Raw genomic sequence first — 23,553 nt, forward strand, 5'->3', positions numbered from 1 at the left:
AAGCACGGTACGGTATACGGTACTTTGGCTTCGACTCGACTGGATCTGGACGTATACTAGACTGATCTCGGTTCAACTGCGGGCTCGAGCAGCTGCTGCTAGGGACGTCGGCCGGCAAAAGCGCAAGCAAAATGTCGATTTGCGTTGCACCTCCCTATTTATCAGCTGATGAAAGTATCCTTACGAAGGATAGATTTCATCTTACCATAGGAAAACATTCTTGTGATGCTAACATCTCAATACACCGTGATAAAATCACTTATCAGGCCGTTAATGGAGCACAGTTGAAAGGAGACAGCATAGCGTTCTCTGATATCGTTGGATGCCGAAGAATCGGGGGAGCTGTCGACCAGCAGTCGCTAAAGGAATGCAGCGGTGATGGTACAACAAGAAAGCAGAAAACAAGGTCGACGAGATATGAATTAAAAGACAAGAGTGTATGCTTGCAGATTTTTGCTTACAAGTATAACAAAAATCCTAAAAATGGTGGAGTACGCCGGAGAAAAGAGTTAACTTTGATAGCTGAAGAATTTGAGATGCATGAGGAGAATGCTGCATTGGTTGAGAAATGGTATCTCACCATTTGGGCTCTTCTTCGAGGAGTAGAGTTTGCAAGTATGAATGGTGAGTATAGTGTAATTTCAGACCAAGACATTTTTTTTATATATGCTAGTAATGAAAAAGAGGTGGATCTGGCCCTATTCTCAGCCACTCATTCAATGATGCAACGGTCCTGGGAAATAATAAGATGGCAAATATAGTGATCTTCAACGCTTATAAATAAGCATCAAAATTTGTAGCCATCTCCTTGTATTAGTTTATATTACGACGTGTCAAACCGTAGCAAACTAGTTCGCTATTTTTCGGATCTCCTCTACATATACACAACAGGAAATTGTTCGCAAACTTGTTCGCAATTTCTCATCTCTGATAAACATTGTATTATACAACGTGTCAAATTGTAGCGAACTAGTTCGCTATTTTTCGGATCTCCTCTACATATACCCGACTGGAAATTGTTGCAAACTAGTTCGCAATTTCTCATCTCCTACCAATACATTATAGAGGGTGTCTAATTGTAGCGAACTAGTTCGCAATTTTTCTGATCTCTTCTATATAGACATTGAATCTCATCTCCTCTCTATATATTATAGAGCGTGTCAAACTGTAGCGAACTAGTTCGCAATTTTTCTGATCTCCTCTACATACACAAGAGGGAATTGTTGCGAACTAGTTCGCAATTTCCCATCTCCTCTCTGTATATTATAGAGCGTGTCAAATTGTAGCGAACTAGTTCGAAATTTTTGTGATCTCCTCTACATATAAATGAGGGGGGAATTGTTGCCAACTAGTTTGCTATTTACGGAGGGGAGGGGAAAGAGAAAAAGAAGGGAGAGGAGGGGAAAGAGGAAAAGGAGGAAAGGAAAAAGAAGAGAGCTGGGAAGAAGAGGAGGAAAGGGGAAAGAGGAGGAGAGGGGAAGAGGAAAAGAGGATGGGGAGGAGAAAGAGGAAAAGAAGAGAGAGGAGGGAAGAAGGAAGAGGAAGGGAGGGGAAAGAGGTTAAGTCGGGAGAGGAGGGGGAAAGAGGAGAGGAGGGGATCGTGGAGGAAATGAAGGGGGAGGACGTGGATAGACGTAAAAGAGGAAATAGGGGAAGGGGAGGGGAAAGAAGGAAGAGAACTCCTAAGTTTTCCCCATAATACTACAAGCAGGCCCTTGAGCAATATTACTTTTAAGCTTGTTTAATTAATCAACCAAACATTGCTCCAAGTACATGAAAGGTGAATTATATTTTATTTTAAAGCAATTAAATTTAAAACTATACTTCAACAAATTAACACTAAACAGGCCAGACCTTTTGACTCACATCACAGCCGGGTCGGGGGGGGGGGGGGGGGAATTTCGGCCACGGGTCGACCAACAACTCTGAAATTGTGTACGTACTTGGAGTTAGTCAATTACTAATGTGCTGACAAAATTGCAATGCTGAAAATGAAAGCGTTCATGTATCATGCATATTTTATTTGTCATTATAACTTGTAACTCCAAATTTTATTCTTGATATTCCTGTTTGATTTGTCTCTTTTTACCACCCTACAACCAATTCGGGTGTGGTGAAACTTTACCAACAGACCGCGAAACCTAATCACTTTTGGGTCACATGGGTCTAGGGTCATCCCGCCGAGGAAAAATAGTCCTCCCCGTTATGATTTTAAAAATAATTATAATGATAGCAGATGGGCATTTATATAGCGCCATCTATCTAGAAATATTCTATTCCGAGGCGCACAAGAAAAGAAATAATGAGAAAGTTTGGATGAGTGTCAAAGTGCCAATAACTAATACTGTTAGAAAAGATAAGATTTCAGTTTGGATTTGAAGGTCTCCAGTGATTGTATAATTCTTAAATCTAACGGCAAATTATTCCAGAGAGAAGGTGCTGAGGCAGAGAAAGCTCGTGCACCATATTAGGCCTACACCATATGCTACACGTGTCTTGGGAGTCTTAAGAAGTTGCTGGTGTGATGATCTCAGGCTTTGAGCTGGTGCATAGGGCATGACAAGGTCTTGTAGATATTTTGGTGCCAAACCATTTAACACTTTCCAAGTGAGAAGAAGTATTTTAAATTCTATACGCTTCCGGATTGGCAACCAATGTAACTTTTGGAGAATTGGTGAGATGTGTTGATATTTTGACGTACCAGTTAAAACCATGGCAGCTGTATTCTGAGCATACTGAAGTTTATTAACATTGCGTGACATGTATAATGATGCAATTGTTGGACATAAACGCATGAAAATAAATATACATACATAAATATATAACATTAATGTCGATTTAAATTTAAATTTAAATTTTTATTTAAATTTAAATTTATTTAAATTTTATTCAAATTTAAATTTATATTTAAATTTAAATTTGTATCATATTTTGATGCATTAGAATGTGACATCATTGATATCTAAATGCAGAGATATATTAGGCAAGGCCCGGTAGCTGGGAATTATCCCGCGCACAACACAAAACTAAGTCGTCGCGGCTTGTTCATTCTTTTGGAAGCTGCACATTAGCTTTTGACTGTAGGTTTGCAGTTGTTTATTACCAGCCGCTGATATATATAGAGGCTGATAATTATACATGGCTGCTGACCATGGGTTTGCAGTTGTTTATTACCAGCCGCTGATATATATAGAGGCTGATAATTATACATGGCTGCTGACCATGGGCGCAGCTGACCAGGAGACATACGTGTATAATCCTGGAACCTTATTATACTAGGTTTTTTTTTTCAGTTTTTCTTCTGTTTATGGTTAAACACTACACACCACATTATCTGCCTGTCCCTTCGCTCTCATCTGTTCTTGTCACCCTTAATGAGTGAATGGTTGCGGCCAACATCGGCCCCAACAAACTGATTAAGTTAAGACTATTTGGAGCTTTCAAATTGTTTTGATATTGTTGTAGAAATACTCAATATAATCCTGAATAAAAAACAATGAAATTCTCATTTATTTATTTGTTAGCCCATCCGGCCTGATTCGAAGGGCCTGATGAGACCAAATGGGTAAGCATTATAGGTACCAATCCTGCAAGGGGAGCTCATGAATATTCATATCTCCCATTACGTGACGGCGTGCGTAACGCCTTTTAAATGCTTTCCTACACAACCTCAAATGTACTGCGAGATATGCAAGAAAATAATGAAACACTATCAAATAGAAGATCTGTGGAATGGTCAGTAAATATTGTACAAAGTTTTTTTTTTAATATAAATACATAAACCAATATCAACATTTTTAAAACCACAATTCAGAACTGTGAGCCTCCGCATCAACCAAAACGAAACAATTAAAATATAAAAGCATAACAGATATATCAGCAATGAAGTATGGCACCAATCCAGCTAAAGATAGGCACCAAACCTGTGGATTTTCACTTTCAGCCTATCAAAATAATGTAAACATTTTAAATAGTACAGCAACCTTACAAATATGGCACCAATACAGGCAAAACCTGTCGATTTCCACTTTGAAGCCTTCACAATAATGTAAGCCTTGGAAACATTGCCAACTAGTTCACTACAGTTTGCCACGTTGTATAATGTATAGAGATGAGAATTTGTGAACTAGTTTGCAACAATTTCCCATCGTGTATATATAGAGGAGATCAGAAAAAAAGCGAACTAGTTCGCTACAATGCCCCCTCGTATATATATAAAGGAGATCCGAACAATTGCGAACTAGTTCGCTACAATTCCCCCTCATGTATATAATATAGAGGAGATCCGAAAAATAGCGAACTAGTTGGCCACAATTTCCCCTCGTAAACAGAGGAGATCCGAAAAATAGCGAACTACTTCGCTACAATTTCCCGTCGTATATATATAGAGGAGATCTGGAAAATAGCGAACTAGTTTGCTACAATTTCCTGTCGTATATATATAGAGGAGATCTGGAAAATAGCGAACTAGTTCGCTACAATTCAGGGTGACCAGATTTCACAAAATGAAATATGGGACAGTTGACAAACGAAGATCAACAAAGAAGCCCACACAAAGTGTTAAGGCATGGTCACTCCGCCCGAGCGTTGGTGGAGCGGAGAGAAAAAAAATCATCACCGCTCACTACCGTTCACCATCTTCGATTTCGATTGTTTTTTTTTTGTTTTCGATTTTTGTTATCGAAATTTTCCCCAATTTCGAGAGCGATCGAATTCGACCCTCTTTCCTTACCGCTCCACCACCGCTCCAACAACGCTCGGGCAGTGTGACCAGGCCTTTAGACCTGTGAAAAATATATAGAATTGGAAGTAAGGGTGAACGAAAGAATGAAGGAGAGAAAGAAAAGAGATGGTTGAGAATGAAAGAAAATAAAGGAAAACAGAAAAAAATAACAGAAAGTTAGAATAAAAGAAGGATGAAAGAAATAATAAGATATAAAAAAAGGTTTCCATCATTCTTTGAAATGAATATAGAAAGAAAAAAAGAAAGGAAGGGAAGATGAATAAATGTCTGAAAGACAAAATAATAGACGAGAGAATCAAAGGGGAAAAATAAGAAAAAGGTGGAAAGAAATGATGAAGGAAATAAACATGTTTCCTTCATTCTTAGAAAGAACGAAAGAAAGAAAGAAAGAAAGAAAGAAGAAAACTGGAAGGAAGGAAGGAAAAGAAACAAAAGAAAGAAAGAAAGAATAAGGGAAAAGAATAAAGCCAGCCTTACACTTGCCTAGCTAGGAGCCTGCCACACACAGGCAGGAGGCCAGTTCCTTTGCAATATATTGGTTTAGCAAGAAATCACCGCAGAACTTGCAAAAGTTTACAGGTATCGATTTAATTGTTGTCCCTGCTTCGTCAGCTGTTGGTTATTTAATGAAAATTCGTCACTTTTAAATGTATTAACTACATTTTGTTCAATATTCTGAAATACGGGACAAATAGGCTTCCCGGGAAGGGTTTGTCGGGACGCCGGGACACAGGTGCAAAATACGGGACAATCCCGGGAAATACGGGACGTCTGGTCACCCTGCTACAATTCCCCCTCATATATTGATAGAGGAGATAAGAAAAATAGCGAACTAGTTCGCTACAATTCCCCCTTGTATATATATATATAGAGGAGATCCGAAAAGTAGTTCGTTACAATTAGACACGCTCTATAATGTATAGGCAGGAGATGAGAAATTGCGAACTAGTTTGCAACAATTTCCTGTTGTGTATATGTAGAGGAGATCCGAAAACTAGCGAACTAGTTCGCTACAATTTGACACGTTGTATAATATATAGAGAAGAGATGAGAAATTGCGAACTAGTTTGCAACAATTTCCTGTTGTGTATATGTAGAGGAGATCCGAAAAATAGCGAACTAGTTCGCTACAGTTTGACACGTCGTATAATATAGACTAATACAACAAGATGGCTACAGATTTCGACGCTTATGTATAAGCGTTGAAGATCGCTATATTTGCCATAGATCTATAAAATACCGAATGGTCCTGCATTGTATTACATCCAGATCCAATGAACAAGGTTATGATATAATCTTGTTCTCGGTTGCATCTCCATGTGAATAAGGTTGACAATGTTTGGCTTATTTTCTCTTTTTCTTTTGGACAAATGCTTGATTTTTTACACTGTAAGTTTCCATTACAGCTTTTCAATTTCATTAACTTGGCTCTTAAGTAATTTTGATTCTTTAAATTATTTTTTCTTTATTGAAAATAGATTAAAAAATGACAATTTTCTTGCCATATTAGTATTACTTTCCACCAATAGAGGGCGTACACAAAAATATGCCAAAAATTCAAGTTTTTGAGCGCTCTTGTGAATACAATAATTTTCTAAGTTACTGATGAAAATTGAATTGCAACTGTATGGAAATTAATTATTTTGGTCACAAAAGTGATATGATTTTTTAAAGTGTGTGCTCTATAGAGCATTGGCATACCATATAGTCCTACCTGTAGATTCCCCACAGGCAGGATGGTAGCAGTGAACCAATGTTCTCAGCCTGGGCCCACTCACACGTATTGCGAGGTTAGTATGGCAGTGAGTCCAAACTTTGCGTGTGTCCTTTCTTTGTGGACCGTCATTAGACCTTATCGCAATTGGCGTTCGTCGCATGAGGGCGTATGTCACCGCAAAGGATAACAGGAATGAAAAGTGAGCAAACGCGGAATCAGCTTTCGGGAAGCCATACAACGCCATATGTTTGGTGTAGTGTCACTCAAAATCCAGTCTTTTTTAAAAGTCTGATTTCTTCGTATTGATATTATTTTGAATACTTGAATGTGGATTTATACAACAATCTTTGTATCATGATTGCACAGCCAAGTATGAATTCAATGCTCACAATATTTTCATATTTTCTAGGGCTAAATTTCGGAAGATTTTGTAGGAAAAGTGAGCATGGTGATTAGGTGTCGGTGCCGATCGACTTTAGAAAAGAACTCGTCGGTGATCCGAAGAGAGCCTGAGGCTATTTTTCCATTAAAGAATATTGATGGGAATCATAATGTAGACCATAATATATTTTATCTCCATTAAATGAGCTAGTTTTTGTTATTTCGGGGGAATTATAGTCCTTTGCAAATCGGGCTTTTGAGTTTTGATCAGTACAATCGAGTGGAGAGACCAAGTACAAAGTATATTTAAAAATAAGCTATAGAGATATATACTAATAACACTAGAGGGCGTACTTCGTCAAATCTCTAAGATTTACGCGTAGGTCTTCACATCCTGCCATGCGCGTACAATACCTACGTATAAGGCATGTATATGGATGAGCACAGAACAGGAAAAAATTATGACATATGAGCGCGAAAGCAAATGGAAAAGCAAAATTGTAAATCGCACTGGATTAAAGTTCAAATCAACAAAGTATCTATCAAAACTGAGGACATAACCGCCTAATAGGGCATAATATATCCTACAAATAATACAGTCTAACGATCCCCAATTGTTTTTGCTTTGGTCATAACATTTCAATGTAATATATATATACGACTTCTATTTTCTGATGATTTGGAAGGGATGAATATTGAAAATAACATGCGGGCCTACATGTAGGCATATCGTTCGATCTAGGTCCTGCAAACATGATCTGGTGTCCAAGTTGACCTCAGAAATTTCATAGGCCCTTTCACAGTTTCACACAAGGTATCGGAAAAAAAAACAGGATTGCATTTTTTTCAAGTATAGTTTCCTAATTACTATGATGCTGATTGCTGATAATTTATTTCTTTACTTTTGATAATTTTTATACTTTATTTTCCTTATACTGTAGTGTAGATCTACACATAGAAATGAAATATAGAATAGGGCCTAACTCCTTTCCCCACAGTGGTTTTAAACATCGATGGCGCATGCATAGTACAATTTTGCAATGAGGAGGCCTAGCAATGGGGTAAAGTGTAGGATGTTTACAGGGTATTATTGACTTGTAATTTGCAAACATATCAATATTTTGGAGAGTAAACAAATTATAATGCATGTTTGACGGCAACATACAATAATTTCACCTTGATTTACTGGAAAGTTTAAACTTGATTCACTCCGGCTGAAATACTATGCAGATCGGCAAACCAGCAAAAATATTCTGTTGATATTATGGTCGGCGTTTGTGATCCTATAATGATTGGACCAATATTATGTGAACAAATCAAGGATAGAATAATAAGAAGGAGAGGAATAAGGAGGAGGAGGAGAAGAGAAGAAAAAGGATGGGAAGACTGAGGATATTTGTTTTAAACTACAAAGATTATTATTGCTAAAGCAATATTTCATTTTCGGTGCCATATAGGCCTGCAGATTTTGGGAATTTATTAATGATTGTTCCTATGAGAAAAAAAATCAACTTCCATGGATTTAAAATAAATCTAGATCGGCTGTGAATGGTAACCAGCCAAATTTTTGATATATTTTTAATCTGTAGGATTAACTTTTAAATCTCAAATGATTTAAATTCAAATGTTTTAACTTGATATGTTTAAATCCTATATGGTTTAAATCTAATCTAATATTCGGCTGGTCACTATTCACAGCCGATCTGGATTTATTGTAAAACCTTGGAATTTAGAATGTACACTGGTGTAACGCCAAGAACAGTAATGAGATACCCTTTATGCTACTTGCTATTATAATAGCGTATAATCAAAGATCAAAACACTAAGTTATACAAATTATTGTACATTAGAAAAATGATTTATTTCATACAAATTAAAGCAAGTTACCTATAGTAGGCCTATATAGAAATTGAAATATTATATCCAACATGAACAAATTGGTCATGAAAACATCAAATGACGTGAATGAATGAAATGTAGAAAAGGACGATGCATTTAAAAGTAGGGAAATCCAGCAGAGAAGATGGGCTAATTCTCTGTCTTGAATTAATTGTCAATCTTTCCATTAATGTTCGTTGTATATTTTTAGTTTTATCTGATATAATAAATATTGTTATCTATTATCTAAAATAGGCATATAAACAGAGAGGTAAATGCAAATATTATATAAGAGAATTCTATCCCAAGAAGTCAGGTATAAATGCCAAATTCACAGCATAATCCCCATTTAATTAATTGAGATGCAATTTGTCATTAATATTTTCGATTGTAATGAGGTTGGATTCTTTTCTTCAAGAAAAAAAGGCTGCGTTACAACGCATGAGCTATGTGTACATCCGGGTACTTCTGCAAATGAAGACCTATCGAGCAATGGACGACCACGCTCTGCGCAATCACAGACGTTAAGTACGCGCGCTTATAACTCTGCACTCTAGCATAATTAGTATACGTCTCTATGATATATATGTGTGTACTTTATGATAAATTAAGTTGGAGCAATAAATACCTAATGCACTTAATCAGTTGTCAATCCAATTGTTTTAGTTCTTGATAGATTTGTTAAAAATAAATCTAATTAGTAAAATACAAAAGAACAAATGGGGATATGACATCATGAGCCCACCTAATGAATATTCATAAAGACATGCCTAGAACTGTTTCACCGGAATACTTTTTTGTTACCCAATTTTGACCAAATTTCCAGCATTTTGCTCTGTGAATTTTACTATATTTATGGTCCTTGTACAGTCTAGCCCAATCTCCCATACCCACTGGCTTTGCTACACTGTCGTTTGCTCCAGACCAGCAACTTTCTGCTTTGGACTCCAAACCGTGTTTGCATTGTATTTCCTTTTCATTTTTTTCGTTTGCATAATTTTTGTCAAAATTGGTCAACACGTTACGACGCAGTGGCCATTGAAAGTTGAAGGTCACGCCCATTTTTGTCAAAACAAGGAGAAAAGGGCGGGCCGTAGCGCGAGAACCGACCGACCGATTGGACTAATTTGTTTTGTGCTTGGGCCATGAGGAATTTTATGTGTACCAAATTACAACAAATTCTGAGACGGTCGGGTGCAACCACTGGGTGAATCCAGATGGAATGACCCTAATACTTTATATGGTATATGTATACAATATATTGGTAACAGTGATACATTGCAATCTGTATTGATAGCTCGACCAGATAACTGATATTGATTAGTCAGTACTGATGACTCACACAACAATGTATTGGACAGTGATTAGAAAACCAGTAAACCACAGCTGAAGGATTTAAAGTGTAATACAATAGATTTATACTTCTCACTCATGGCCTTGATCGAAAACATTATAAACTTTTTGTGAAGATCAGGAAAATTATTAAATATGCATGCAATATTTACATGTTATTGTATTTCAGTGACTAAAGTCTTGTTTCAATGATGCGATAATGTCTCACCCTGTCCAATAGTCTAGACTGTTCTGTCCTCATCAGAGATTATCACCCCCCCCCCCCTCTATTCCACAACTAATTTTGTTTGATGGGGGCACCAAAACTTTCTTTGGACTTAATGTAGAATCACTGAAATAATTTCTATTGCAATTTGTCAGAGTGTTCTTTAATAATGAATGAACTGTCACCATTATCCATGTTACTACATATGTTCTTATTTATAGATTTGAAAGAATCCCTTATACCCAAACCCCCTCACTACTTGGTATGCATCAATCCATTCAGTGGTAAAGGTAAATCACATCAACTCTTTAAGAATGAAGTCAAGCCTATACTCAAAGAAGCTGGAATCACCTTCAAAGAAATCATTACAGGTAAGAATATCTGGAAAGTATAACAGAATTTGATGTGGAAGTTTTAAAAAAAATTGAAGAATTTCAATTTTGTTAATATTCACAACAATTTTATCAAATTTGTTTTCCATAATAAGACTGCGCCAATAATTCTGAAATCTCAGGTTAAATTTCAATATAGGTATTGCTTTTGATTCAGAAAATGTACTTATCTAGAAATGGCATATCAATTCATTTCCTCTGTTTCTGTCTCTGTTTCTCCCTCCCTCTCTCTCTCTCTCTCTCTCTGATCTATGGTTAACATCATGATTACACTGACCATTGTTTTGTTTTCATCACAACAGAAAGGAAAGGTCATGGTCATGAGTTGGCAGTTAATCTAGATCTGAATCAGTACAATGGTGTCATCATTGTTTCTGGTGATGGGCTGGTATATGAGGTGAGAAATTGCCACTTGGTCTACTACCACTTAGTCTAATTCTAAAATAGTTTGTCTACAAGTAGTTCATAACCTTACCATTTGGTTTAATTGTCATTATGCTGCTTTGTAAGTAAGGCTGTAGTGCTGTGCTCATTTCGTCTGATATCTAATTGATATAACAACACTTAGTCTATGAAAACCATTTTTGGGGGCAAAGTGTATGTTAATAACTAGACAGGTCATCTGGTCATTAGATAAATGGAAATTTGATGAAGTGATGGTTGGACCAAATGGTAATTAGACCAAATTGCTAGTTGACCAAGTGGGTTTAGCCATGATGAGTTTAAGAAATATGATGATTATACCATCTGCTAGTAGACCAAGTGGGTTTAGCCATGATGGTATTAGACCATCTGCTAGTAGACCAAGTGGGATTAGCAATGATGGAATTATATGATCTGAGAATTAGACCATCTACTATTAGACCAAGTGGGTTTAGCCATGATGGTTTTACACGATCTGAGAATTAGACCATCTGCTAGTAGACCAAGTGGGATTAGCCATGGTGGTATTTGACGATCTGAGAATTAGAACATCTACTAGTAGACCAAGTGGGTTTAGCCGTGATGGAATTAGACGATTTGAGAATTAGAACATCTACTAGTAGACCAAGTGGGTTTAGCCATGATGGAATTAGACGATCTGAGAATTAGAACATCTACTAGTAGACCAAGTGGGTTAAGCCATGGTGGTATAAGACCATCTGAGAATTAGACCATCTGCTATTAGACCAAGTGGGTTTAGCCATGATGGTATTAGACCATCGGAGAATTAGACCATCTACTATTAGACCAAGTGGGTTTAGCCATGATGGAATTAGACGATCTGAGAATTAGAACATCTACTAGTAGACCAAGTGGGTTTAGCCATGATGGAATTAGATGATCTGAGAATTAGACCATCTACTAGTAGACCAAATGGGTTTGGCCATGATGGTATTAGACCATCTGAGAATTAGACCATCTACTATTAGACCAAGTGGGTTTAGCCATGATGGAATTAGATGATCTGAGAATTAGACCATCTACTCGTAAACCAAGTGGGTTTAGCCGTGATGGTATTAGACGATCTGAGAATTAAACCATCTGCTAGTAGACTAAGTGGGTTTAGCCATGGTGGTATTAGACGATCTGAGAATTAGAACATCTACTAGTAGACCAAGTGGGTTTAGCCATGATGGTATTAGACGATCTGAGAATTAGAACATCTACTAGTAGACCAAGTGGGTTTAGCCATGATGGAATTAGACGATCTGAGAATTAGAACATCTACTAGTAGACCAAGTGGGTTTAGCCATGATGGAATTAGATGATCTGAGAATTAGACCATCTACTAGTAGACCAAGTGGGTTTGGCCATGATGGTATTAGACCATCTGAGAATTAGACCATCTACTATTAGACCAAGTGGGTTTAGCCATGATGGAATTAGATGATCTGAGAATTAGACCATCTACTAGTAAACGAAGTGGGTTTAGCCGTGATGGTATTAGACGATCTGAGAATTAGACCATCTGCTAGTAGACCAAGTGGGTTTAGCCATGGTGGTATTAGACGATCTGAGAATTAGAACATCTACTAGTAGACCAAGTGGGTTTAGCCATGATGGAATTAGACGATCTGAGAATTAGAACATCTACTAGTAGAATAAGTGGGTTTAGCCATGATGGAATTAGACGATCTGAGAATTAGAACATCTACTAGTAGACCAAGTGGGTTAAGCCTTGTTGGTATTAGATGATCTGAGAATTAGACCATCTGCTAGTAGACCAAGTGAGTTTAGCCATGATGGTATTAGACGATCTGAGAATTAGACCATCTACTATTAGACCAAGTGGGTTTAGCCATGATGGAATTAGACGATCTGAGAATTAGACCATCTACTAGTAGACCAAGTGGGTTTAGCCATGATGGTATTAGACGATCTGAGAATTAGACTATCTGCTAGTAGACCAAGTGGGTTTAGCCATGGTGGTATTAGACGATCTGAGAATTAGAACATCTACTAGTAGACCAAGTGGGTTTAGCCATGATGGAATTAGACGATCTGAGAATTAGAACATCTACTAGTAGACCAAGTGGGTTTAGCCATGATGGAATTAGACGATCTGAGAATTAGAACATCTACTAGTAGACCAAGTGGGTTTAGCCATGATGGAATTAGACGATCTGAGAATTAGACCATCTACTAGTAGACCAAGTGGGTTTAGCCATGATGGAATTAGACGATCTGAGAATTAGAACATCTACTAGTAGACCAAGTGGGTTTAGCCATGATGGAATTAGACGATCTGAGAATTAGAACATCTACTAGTAGACCAAGTGGGTTTAGCCATGATGGAATTAGACGATCTGAGAATTAGACCATCTACTAGTAGACCAAGTGGGTTTAGCCATGATGGAATTAGACGATCTGAGAATTAGAACATCTACTAGTAGACCAAGTGGGTTTAGCCATGATGGAATTAGACGATCTGAGAATTAGAATATCAACTAGTAGACCAAGTAAGTTTAGCAATGATGGAATTAGACGATCTGAGAATTAGACCATCTACTAGTAGACAAAGCGGGTTTAGCCATGATGGAATTAGACGATCTGAGAATTAGAACATCTACTAGTAGACCAAGTGGGTTTAGCCATGATGGAATTAGACGATCTGAGAATTAGACCATCTACTAGTAGACCAAGTGGGTTTAGCCATGATGGAATTAGATGATCTGAGAATTAGACCATCTACTAGTAGACCAAGTGGGTTTGGCCATGATGGTATTAGACCATCTGAGAATTAGACCATCTACTATTAGACCAAGTGGGTTTAGCCATGATGGAATTAGATGATCTGAGAATTAGACCATCTACTAGTAAACGAAGTGGGTTTAGCCGTGATGGTATTAGACGATCTGAGAATTAGACCATCTGCTAGTAGACCAAGTGGGTTTAGCCATGGTGGTATTAGACGATCTGAGAATTAGAACATCTACTAGTAGACCAAGTGGGTTTAGCCATGATGGAATTAGACGATCTGAGAATTAGAACATCTACTAGTAGAATAAGTGGGTTTAGCCATGATGGAATTAGACGATCTGAGAATTAGAACATCTACTAGTAGACCAAGTGGGTTAAGCCTTGTTGGTATTAGATGATCTGAGAATTAGACCATCTGCTAGTAGACCAAGTGAGTTTAGCCATGATGGTATTAGACGATCTGAGAATTAGACCATCTACTATTAGACCAAGTGGGTTTAGCCATGATGGAATTAGACGATCTGAGAATTAGACCATCTACTAGTAGACCAAGTGGGTTTAGCCATGATGGTATTAGACGATCTGAGAATTAGACTATCTGCTAGTAGACCAAGTGGGTTTAGCCATGGTGGTATTAGACGATCTGAGAATTAGAACATCTACTAGTAGACCAAGTGGGTTTAGCCATGATGGAATTAGACGATCTGAGAATTAGAACATCTACCAGTAGACCAAGTGGGTTTAGCCATGATGGAATTAGACGATCTGAGAATTAGAACATCTACTAGTAGACCAAGTGGGTTTAGCCATGATGGAATTAGACGATCTGAGAATTAGACCATCTACTAGTAGACCAAGTGGGTTTAGCCATGATGGAATTAGACGATCTGAGAATTAGAACATCTACTAGTAGACCAAGTGGGTTTAGCCATGATGGAATTAGACGATCTGAGAATTAGAACATCTACTAGTAGACCAAGTGGGTTTAGCCATGATGGAATTAGACGATCTGAGAATTAGACCATCTACTAGTAGACCAAGTGGGTTTAGCCATGATGGAATTAGACGATCTGAGAATTAGAACATCTACTAGTAGACCAAGTGGGTTTAGCCATGATGGAATTAGACGATCTGAGAATTAGAATATCAACTAGTAGACCAAGTAAGTTTAGCAATGATGGAATTAGACGATCTGAGAATTAGACCATCTACTAGTAGACAAAGCGGGTTTAGCCATGATGGAATTAGACCATCTGCTAGTAGACCAAGTGGGTTTAGCCATGATGGAATTAGACGATCTGAGAATTAGACCATCTACTAGTAGACCAAGTGGGTTTAGCCAGGATGTTATTTGACGATATGAGAGTTAGACCATCTACTAGTAGACCAAGAGGGTTTAGCCATGATGTATTAGACGATCTGAGAATTAGACCCTCTACTATTAGACCAAGTCGGTTTAGCCATGATGGTATTAGACGATCTGAGAATTAGACTATCTGCTAGTAGACCAAGTGGGTTTAGCCATGGTGGTATTAGACGATCTGAGAATTAGAACATCTACTAGTAGACCAAGTGGGTTTAGCCATGATGGAATTAGATGATCTGAGAATTAGAACATCTACTAGTAGACCAAGTGGGTTTAGCCATGATGGAATTAGACGATCTGAGAATTAGAACATCTACTAGTAGACCAAGTGGGTTTAGCCATGATGGAATTAGACGACCTGAGAATTAGAATATCAACTAGTAGACCAAGTAAGTTTAGCCATGATGGAATTAGACGATCTGAGAATTAGACCATCTACTAGTAGACCAAGTGGGTTTAGCCATGATGGTATTGGACCATCTGAGAATTAGACCATCTACTATTAGACCAAGTGGGTTTAGCCATGATGGAATTAGACGATCTGAGAATTAGACCATCTACTAGTAGACCAAATGGGTTTAGCCAGGATGTTATTTGACGATATGAGAATTAGACCATCTACTATTAGACCAAGTGGGTTTAGCCATGATGGAATTAGACGATCTGAGAATTAGACCATCTACTAGTAGACCAAATGGGTTTAGCCAGGATGTTATTTGACGATATGAGAATTAGACCATCTACTAGTAGACCAAGAGGGTTTAGCCATGATGTATTAGACGATCTGAGAATTAGACCCTCTACTATTAGACCAAGTCGATTTAGCCATGATGGTATTAGACGATCTGAGAATTAGACTATCTGCTAGTAGACCAAGTGGGTTTAGCCATGGTGCTATTAGACGATCTGAGAATTAGAACATCTACTAGTAGACCAAGTGGGTTTAGCCATGATGGAATTAGACGATCTGAGAATTAGAACATCTACTAGTAGACCAAGTGGGTTTAGCCATGATGGAATTAGACGATCTGAGAATTAGAACATCTACTAGTAGACCAAGTGGGTTTAGCCATGATGGAATTAGACGATCTGAGAATTAGAATATCAACTAGTAGACCAAGTAAGTTTAGCCATGATGGAATTAGACGATCTGAGAATTAGACCATCTACTAGTAGACCAAGTGGGTTTAGCCATGATGGAATTAGACCATCTGCTAGTAGACCGAGTGGGTTTAGCCATGATGGTATTAGACCATCTGAGAATTAGACCATCTACTATTAGACCAAGTGGGTTTAGCCATGATGGAATTAGACGATCTGAGAATTAGACCAAGTACTAGTAGACCAAGAGGGTTTAGCCATGATGTATTAGACGATCTGAGAATTAGACCCTCTACAATTAGACCAAGTCGGTTTAGCCATGATGGTATTAGACGATCTGAGAATTAGACCATCTACTATTAGACCAAGTGGGTGAAGCCATGATGGAATTGACCATCTGCTAGTAGACCAAGTAGGTTTAGCCATGATGGTATTTGACGATCTGAGAATTAGACCATCTACTAGTAGACCAAGTGGGTTTAGCCATGATGGAATTAGACGATCTGAGAATTAGAACATCTACTAGTAGACCAAGTGGGTTTAGCCATGATGGAATTAGACGATCTGAGAATTAGAATATCAACTAGTAGACCAAGTAAGTTTAGCAATGATGGAATTAGACGATCTGAGAATTAGACCATCTACTAGTAGACAAAGCGGGTTTAGCCATGATGGAATTAGACCATCTGCTAGTAGACCAAGTGGGTTTAGCCATGATGGAATTAGATGATCTGAGAATTAGACCATCTACTAGTAGACAAAGCGGGTTTAGCCATGATGGAATTAGACCATCTGCTAGTAGACCAAGTGGGTTTAGCCATGATGGAATTAGATGATCTGAGAATTAGACCATCTACTAGTAGACCAAGTGGGTTTAGCCATGATGGAATTAGACGATCTGAGAATTAGACCATCTACTAGTAGACCAAGTGGGTTTAGCCATGATGGAATTAGACGATCTGAGAATTAGAACATCTACTAGTAGACCAAGTGGGTTTAGCCATGATGGAATTAGACGATCTGAGAATTAGAATATCAACTAGTAGACCAAGTAAGTTTAGCAATGATGGAATTAGACGATCTGAGAATTAGACCATCTACTAGTAGACAAAGCGGGTTTAGCCATGATGGAATTAGACCATCTGCTAGTAGACCAAGTGGGTTTAGCCATGATGGAATTAGACGATCTGAGAATTAGACCATCTACTAGTAGACCAAGTGGGTTTAGCCAGGATGTTATTTGACGATATGAGAGTTAGACCATCTACTAGTAGACCAAGAGGGTTTAACCATGATGTATTAGACGATCTGAGAATTAGACCCTCTACTATTAGACCAAGTCGGTTTAGCCATGATGGTATTAGACGATCTGAGAATTAGACTATCTGCTAGTAGACCAAGTGGGTTTAGCCATGGTGGTATTAGACGATCTGAGAATTAGAACATCTACTAGTAGACCAAGTGGGTTTAGCCATGATGGAATTAGATGATCTGAGAATTAGAACATCTACTAGTAGACCAAGTGGGTTTAGCCATGATGGAATTAGACGATCTGAGAATTAGAACATCTACTAGTAGACCAAGTGGGTTTAGCCATGATGGAATTAGACGACCTGAGAATTAGAATATCAACTAGTAGACCAAGTAAGTTTAGCCATGATGGAATTAGACGATCTGAGAATTAGACCATCTACTAGTAGACCAAGTGGGTTTAGCCATGATGGTATTAGACCATCTGAGAATTAGACCATCTACTATTAGACCAAGTGGGTTTAGCCATGATGGAATTAGACGATCTGAGAATTAGACCATCTACTAGTAGACCAAATGGGTTTAGCCAGGATGTTATTTGACGATATGAGAATTAGACCATCTACTATTAGACCAAGTGGGATTAGCCATGATGGAATTAGACGATCTGAGAATTAGACCATCTACTAGTAGACCAAATGGGTTTAGCCAGGATGTTATTTGACGATATGAGAATTAGACCATCTACTAGTAGACCAAGAGGGTTTAGCCATGATGTATTAGACGATCTGAGAATTAGACCCTCTACTATTAGACCAAGTCGATTTAGCCATGATGGTATTAGACGATCTGAGAATTAGACTATCTGCTAGTAGACCAAGTGGGTTTAGCCATGGTGCTATTAGACGATCTGAGAATTAGAACATCTACTAGTAGACCAAGTGGGTTTAGCCATGATGGAATTAGACGATCTGAGAATTAGAACATCTACTAGTAGACCAAGTGGGTTTAGCCATGATGGAATTAGACGATCTGAGAATTAGAACATCTACTAGTAGACCAAGTGGGTTTAGCCATGATGGAATTAGACGATCTGAGAATTAGAATATCAACTAGTAGACCAAGTAAGTTTAGCCATGATGGAATTAGACGATCTGAGAATTAGACCATCTACTAGTAGACCAAGTGGGTTTAGCCATGATGGAATTAGACCATCTGCTAGTAGACCGAGTGGGTTTAGCCATGATGGTATTAGACCATCTGAGAATTAGACCATCTACTATTAGACCAAGTGGGTTTAGCCATGATGGAATTAGACGATCTGAGAATTAGACCAAGTACTAGTAGACCAAGAGGGTTTAGCCATGATGTATTAGACGATCTGAGAATTAGACCCTCTACTATTAGACCAAGTCGGTTTAGCCATGATGGTATTAGACGATCTGAGAATTAGACCATCTACTATTAGACCAAGTGGGTGAAGCCATGATGGAATTGACCATCTGCTAGTAGACCAAGTAGGTTTAGCCATGATGGTATTTGACGATCTGAGAATTAGACCATCTACTATTAGACCAAGTGGGTTAAGCCATGATGGAATTAGACCATCTGCTAGTAGACCAAGTAGGTTTAGCCATGATGGTATTTGACGATCTGAGAATTAGACCATCTGCTAGACCAAGTGAATACAAATTGATAGTTTATCCCAATTTGAACAAACATTGAATGAAAGTTTTTATAAACTGCAGTGGTGAAACATCCACAAACTTAAGATTTTGATCCTTATGCAAATTGAACATTTGTAAAAAAAAATTATTTACTTCAAGATTTTTGACTGCACACTTTGGTCTTCTTCAGGGATATGATCCATCTGATCACCACCAGAAGTGACGCATCGGCAAAGAATTGCGTCATAAACTCTGTCACGATTCAACAAAGGTTAATGGGCCTTTATGTAGATGGCTTTCCTCACTCCTCCCTGTGTATTGCAAAACTCCAGACAACATGAGCTTGGGTGACAATGTTACAAAAATCTAGTTTATGTGAACGTTCTATTTCCCCTATGTGACAAGTTCAAAGCTTGAATCAACAAGTAATGTGAGAGAGGTGGTCAATATTTATGTGCCTATTTTTATCGTTTTCTTTCTCATCAGTTCATCAATGGGTTTGGAGAGAGACCAGACAGAGAAGAAGCATTTAAGATGCCAATTGGTATTATCCCAGGTGGTTCTGGAAATGCTCTATGTTCAGCGATTTTGTCAACCAGAGGGTAAGCCAATGTACTTTTTAGGAACTCATATTGCTTCAGAAATTCTTAGGATGAACAAAACATAGGCTAAATCCCTCTCCCCTATTTTTTTTCGTGAAAAATCTTATAATACAAGTCATGAAGAGCTTTATAGCTTGAGCAACTTTGTAGACCAAGTATGTGACACCTGGATACGCAGTCCCGAAGTTACACAACATTTCATTACTTTAATTTTATTGATTAAAAATATAATTTCTATGATCAAAATAGTGTCACCAACAAGTTTCACTGAAAACCTACAGTATATTAAAGCCTGCTCACATTTGCATTTTAGCAGCACATTGCTATGATGGCCAAATACATAATTATATGAGGAAAATATCATCTTTTTATAAAACCATTTTGTTTCTTTAATTCAGTGATTCTGTCATGAAGAATATAGTGTGCCATGCTGCTGTTGCTATTGTCAAGGGTCAGGCTTACCCAAAGGACCTGGTACGAATCGAGACCAACCATCAAACAGTCCTTTCATTTCTATCTGTAGCTTGGGGTCTCATTGCTGACATTGACATCGAGAGTGAACGATTCCGCTTCCTTGGCGGAACAAGATTTGCAGTTGGGACAGTTCAAAGGATTTTGTTTCTCCGTAAGTATCCTGGGCGACTGTCATTTCTTCCTATCAAAGACGAGTCCAAGTATCGTCATCTCTGGCAAATAGAAGACAAGAAACTTACTAGTGCTCAGGATGTCAATGTGGACAAATGCCAACAGAGGGAGCAAGAAGATGGCAAGGTACAGCCAGAGGTTGGCAGGAACCGTAATTCCAACCAGAATGCAAATGCCAGTTTGTCCAATGAAGGTGCTGCTGCTGCTGTATTGGATGATATGAGTGAATCAGTGATGCCATCCTTAGATGAACAGGTGCCTTCATACTGGACAGTCATTCAAGGTGATTTTGTTTGTGTTCTTATCTCATACATCTCTCACATATCCAATGATTTTATCAACCATCCTGGTCGGGCAATGGATGAAGGTGTCATAATGCTACAGTATATGGACGTCAGCACAAACCGCAAGAAACTCATTGGTACCTTAGATAAATTCAAGACTGGAGAGTTTATGAAAGAGGAATTTATTGTATCAAGAGTTGTGAAGGCTTTCAGACTTGAGCCACTTACTAAAGATGGTATCTTGACTGTAGATGGAGAGAGAGTCAAGTATAGTCCAATTCAAGGAACATTGACAACATTTAAATGCCACTGTATAATGTAACAACTCACCTATTCTCTTTAGACTATAACTACCATGTACACAATTCAGAATTTATAATAGTCTAAACTTGTTTGATCCAGAGTACAATGTATGTAGGCATTTTATATGATATGTGAATATTAATACAAGTATATCAGTATTACAGTGTACCGTATGTGTTTCTGGGAATGCCTTGCTTTGATATTGTCTGTTTTGTGCTGACCAGGTAATTTGATTTAAGCTCATTGAGACAAAAATCTTTTGCATTATGTTTGTATGAAAACTCAAGACAAAGACACCAGTTTTCATTTTAGAATAATCAATAGGAATTATGAGAAATGCTGAGCTCTCAAACTGTTTAGCCAGTACAATAATTCTGATTGCTGGAGAATAACTATATGCTTTGATTTTCAATACAACATGACAGGGTACTTGCCTTGCCCCAAGGCCAAATGAAATAAATATAAATGTGCAAAGGCTCTACTGTTCACATTATAGCTAGCATACTAGTATCATTTTACATGTACCTGTAATGATTGCATACAAATATTAACTTGGGCTTTGCCAATTTACTATTATTGACACCTGAAGCAGACTGAAGCTTTGCTATAATAGGGACGGTCAGTGCAACGCACTATACCACTTGCTCATAACCTTGGACAGCGTTAAGGAAATTTTTGAATGGCTTCCTGAATCACCTACTAAAAAACAACTAAATATTCTGATGAAATTAAAAGAGAGCCCCGCAGAAGACATGTCATGCTAGATGTCTTTCCGGCTGCCATCCAAGTTGCCAAGGAATATGTGTAAATTTGTGTGGTTTAAAGACAAATTGTCGTTAGCAGTCAAAGGTTGGTTCAGTATGCATGATCTTCTTAATGGGAATTAGGAATCTCCATTTAGCAATTCTTGGTTTGAAGGGCAAGTATCTAAATAAAAGTATATTGAAGCACCAAATCTTCTCACTCTGCAGGGTGATCGAGGTGCAAAGAGAGTTGAGAAGAAAATAGAAAGGTTTTCAGCAGATATTTGTCTCGATTGCATAGCAGAAATGGGCCCCGTCTTACAAAGAGTTGGGATTGATCCATTCAAATGTCAACTGTATGGAAATCCATCCATAGGCCTACCCTAATATTTTCCCCAAGAAATTTGCACAATCTTCTTAGAAAACAAAGAAAATACCACTGAATCTCCAAGAGAACGATGAATGTAGGATCATATCTAGAAAATATTTTGAGCAAATTTGCATTTTAGATGTTGACATTGCTGGCCATACATAATTATGGCTGATTGAATCAATCGCAACTCTTTGTAAGACGGGGCCCAGTATTGTATGCACCGCTTTTCAAACGGTGACGTTATTAACATTAAAATCTTAATCAAGGTTAAGTTTTTGTCTCACCTGCGAAGCAAAGTGAGACTATAGGCGCCGCTTTTCCGACGGCGGCGGCGACGGCGGCGGCGTCAACATCAAATCATAACCTGAGGTTAAGTTTTTGAAATGACGTCATAACTTAGCAAGTATATGGACCTAGTTAATAAAACTTGGCCATAAGGTTAATCAAGTATTACTGAACATCCTATTAGAGTTTCATGTCACATGACCAAGGTCAAAGGTCATTTAGGGTCAATGAACTTAGACCATGTTGGAGGAATCAACATCGAAATCTTAACCTGAGGTTAAGTTTTTGAAATGTCATCATAACTTAGAAAATATATGGACCTAGTTCATGAAACTTGGACATAAGGTTAATCAAGTATCACTGAACATCCTGCATGAGTTTCACGTCACATGACCAAGGTCAAAGGTCATTTAGGGTCAATGAACTTTGGCCGAATTGGGGATATCTATTGAATTGAATTGAATTAAAAAGGTTTTATTCAAAATAATTGCACGTTGCAGCCAAAAGGCTGAATTGTGTACAATTTACAGGTATATACATGTATAAATAGGTGATTTAAAAACATCAAAACTTGAAATGATTAAGAGAATATAATGCAACTTAACAAAAGAACAAATAGAAGACTGAAAGGTGGTGGTGGTGGAAGAATGCCCATTGACAAACATCGCCACTCAAATTCAAACAATAAAAACATAGATTTAAGCAAGTAACAAAAGAACTAAAGACAGGAGGGTGTCCGGGGACGAGCGAGCAGTCAAGTTCAATGCACAGCTCCAGCCAGGGAATGCCAATCCCTCAACAACACCATTCAACCTGGGCAATGGAATTGGTTATTCAAATCCATCGCTCAGGCGGAACTTAGGGTCAGCTAACCCCACTGGAGCTATGCATTAATAGGACCGACAAACAATCTCTTACAAAAAAAAAAACATTCACATTCATAGCACACTCATTCATCCAACAACCATAAGCATGTTAAATCAAACAACTGCACCCACCAACCCAGCAGTCACCCCTCACACCTTGCACTCATTAAGCATACAGATAAAAAAAAAGAAAGAACCAAGGGGGGGGGGTGAG

General features: G+C 38.0%; 1 protein-coding gene across 1 annotated transcript; it reads left to right on the plus strand.

Moving 5' to 3' along the window:
* Positions 1–15: 15 nt before the first annotated feature.
* Positions 16–22,522, plus strand: LOC121422852 (sphingosine kinase 2-like). Its single transcript, XM_041618072.1, has 5 exons — positions 16–624; positions 10,500–10,649; positions 10,973–11,067; positions 19,725–19,840; positions 20,239–22,522. Exons 1-5 carry the CDS (start codon positions 132–134, stop codon positions 21,089–21,091), a joined length of 1,707 nt encoding a protein of 568 aa, XP_041474006.1. The 5' UTR covers positions 16–131; the 3' UTR covers positions 21,092–22,522.
* Positions 22,523–23,553: the final 1,031 nt, after the last annotated feature.

The sequence above is a fragment of the Lytechinus variegatus genome, chromosome 10 (genome assembly GCF_018143015.1).
Source record: "Lytechinus variegatus isolate NC3 chromosome 10, Lvar_3.0, whole genome shotgun sequence".
Lineage (NCBI taxonomy): Eukaryota > Metazoa > Echinodermata > Echinoidea > Temnopleuroida > Toxopneustidae > Lytechinus > Lytechinus variegatus.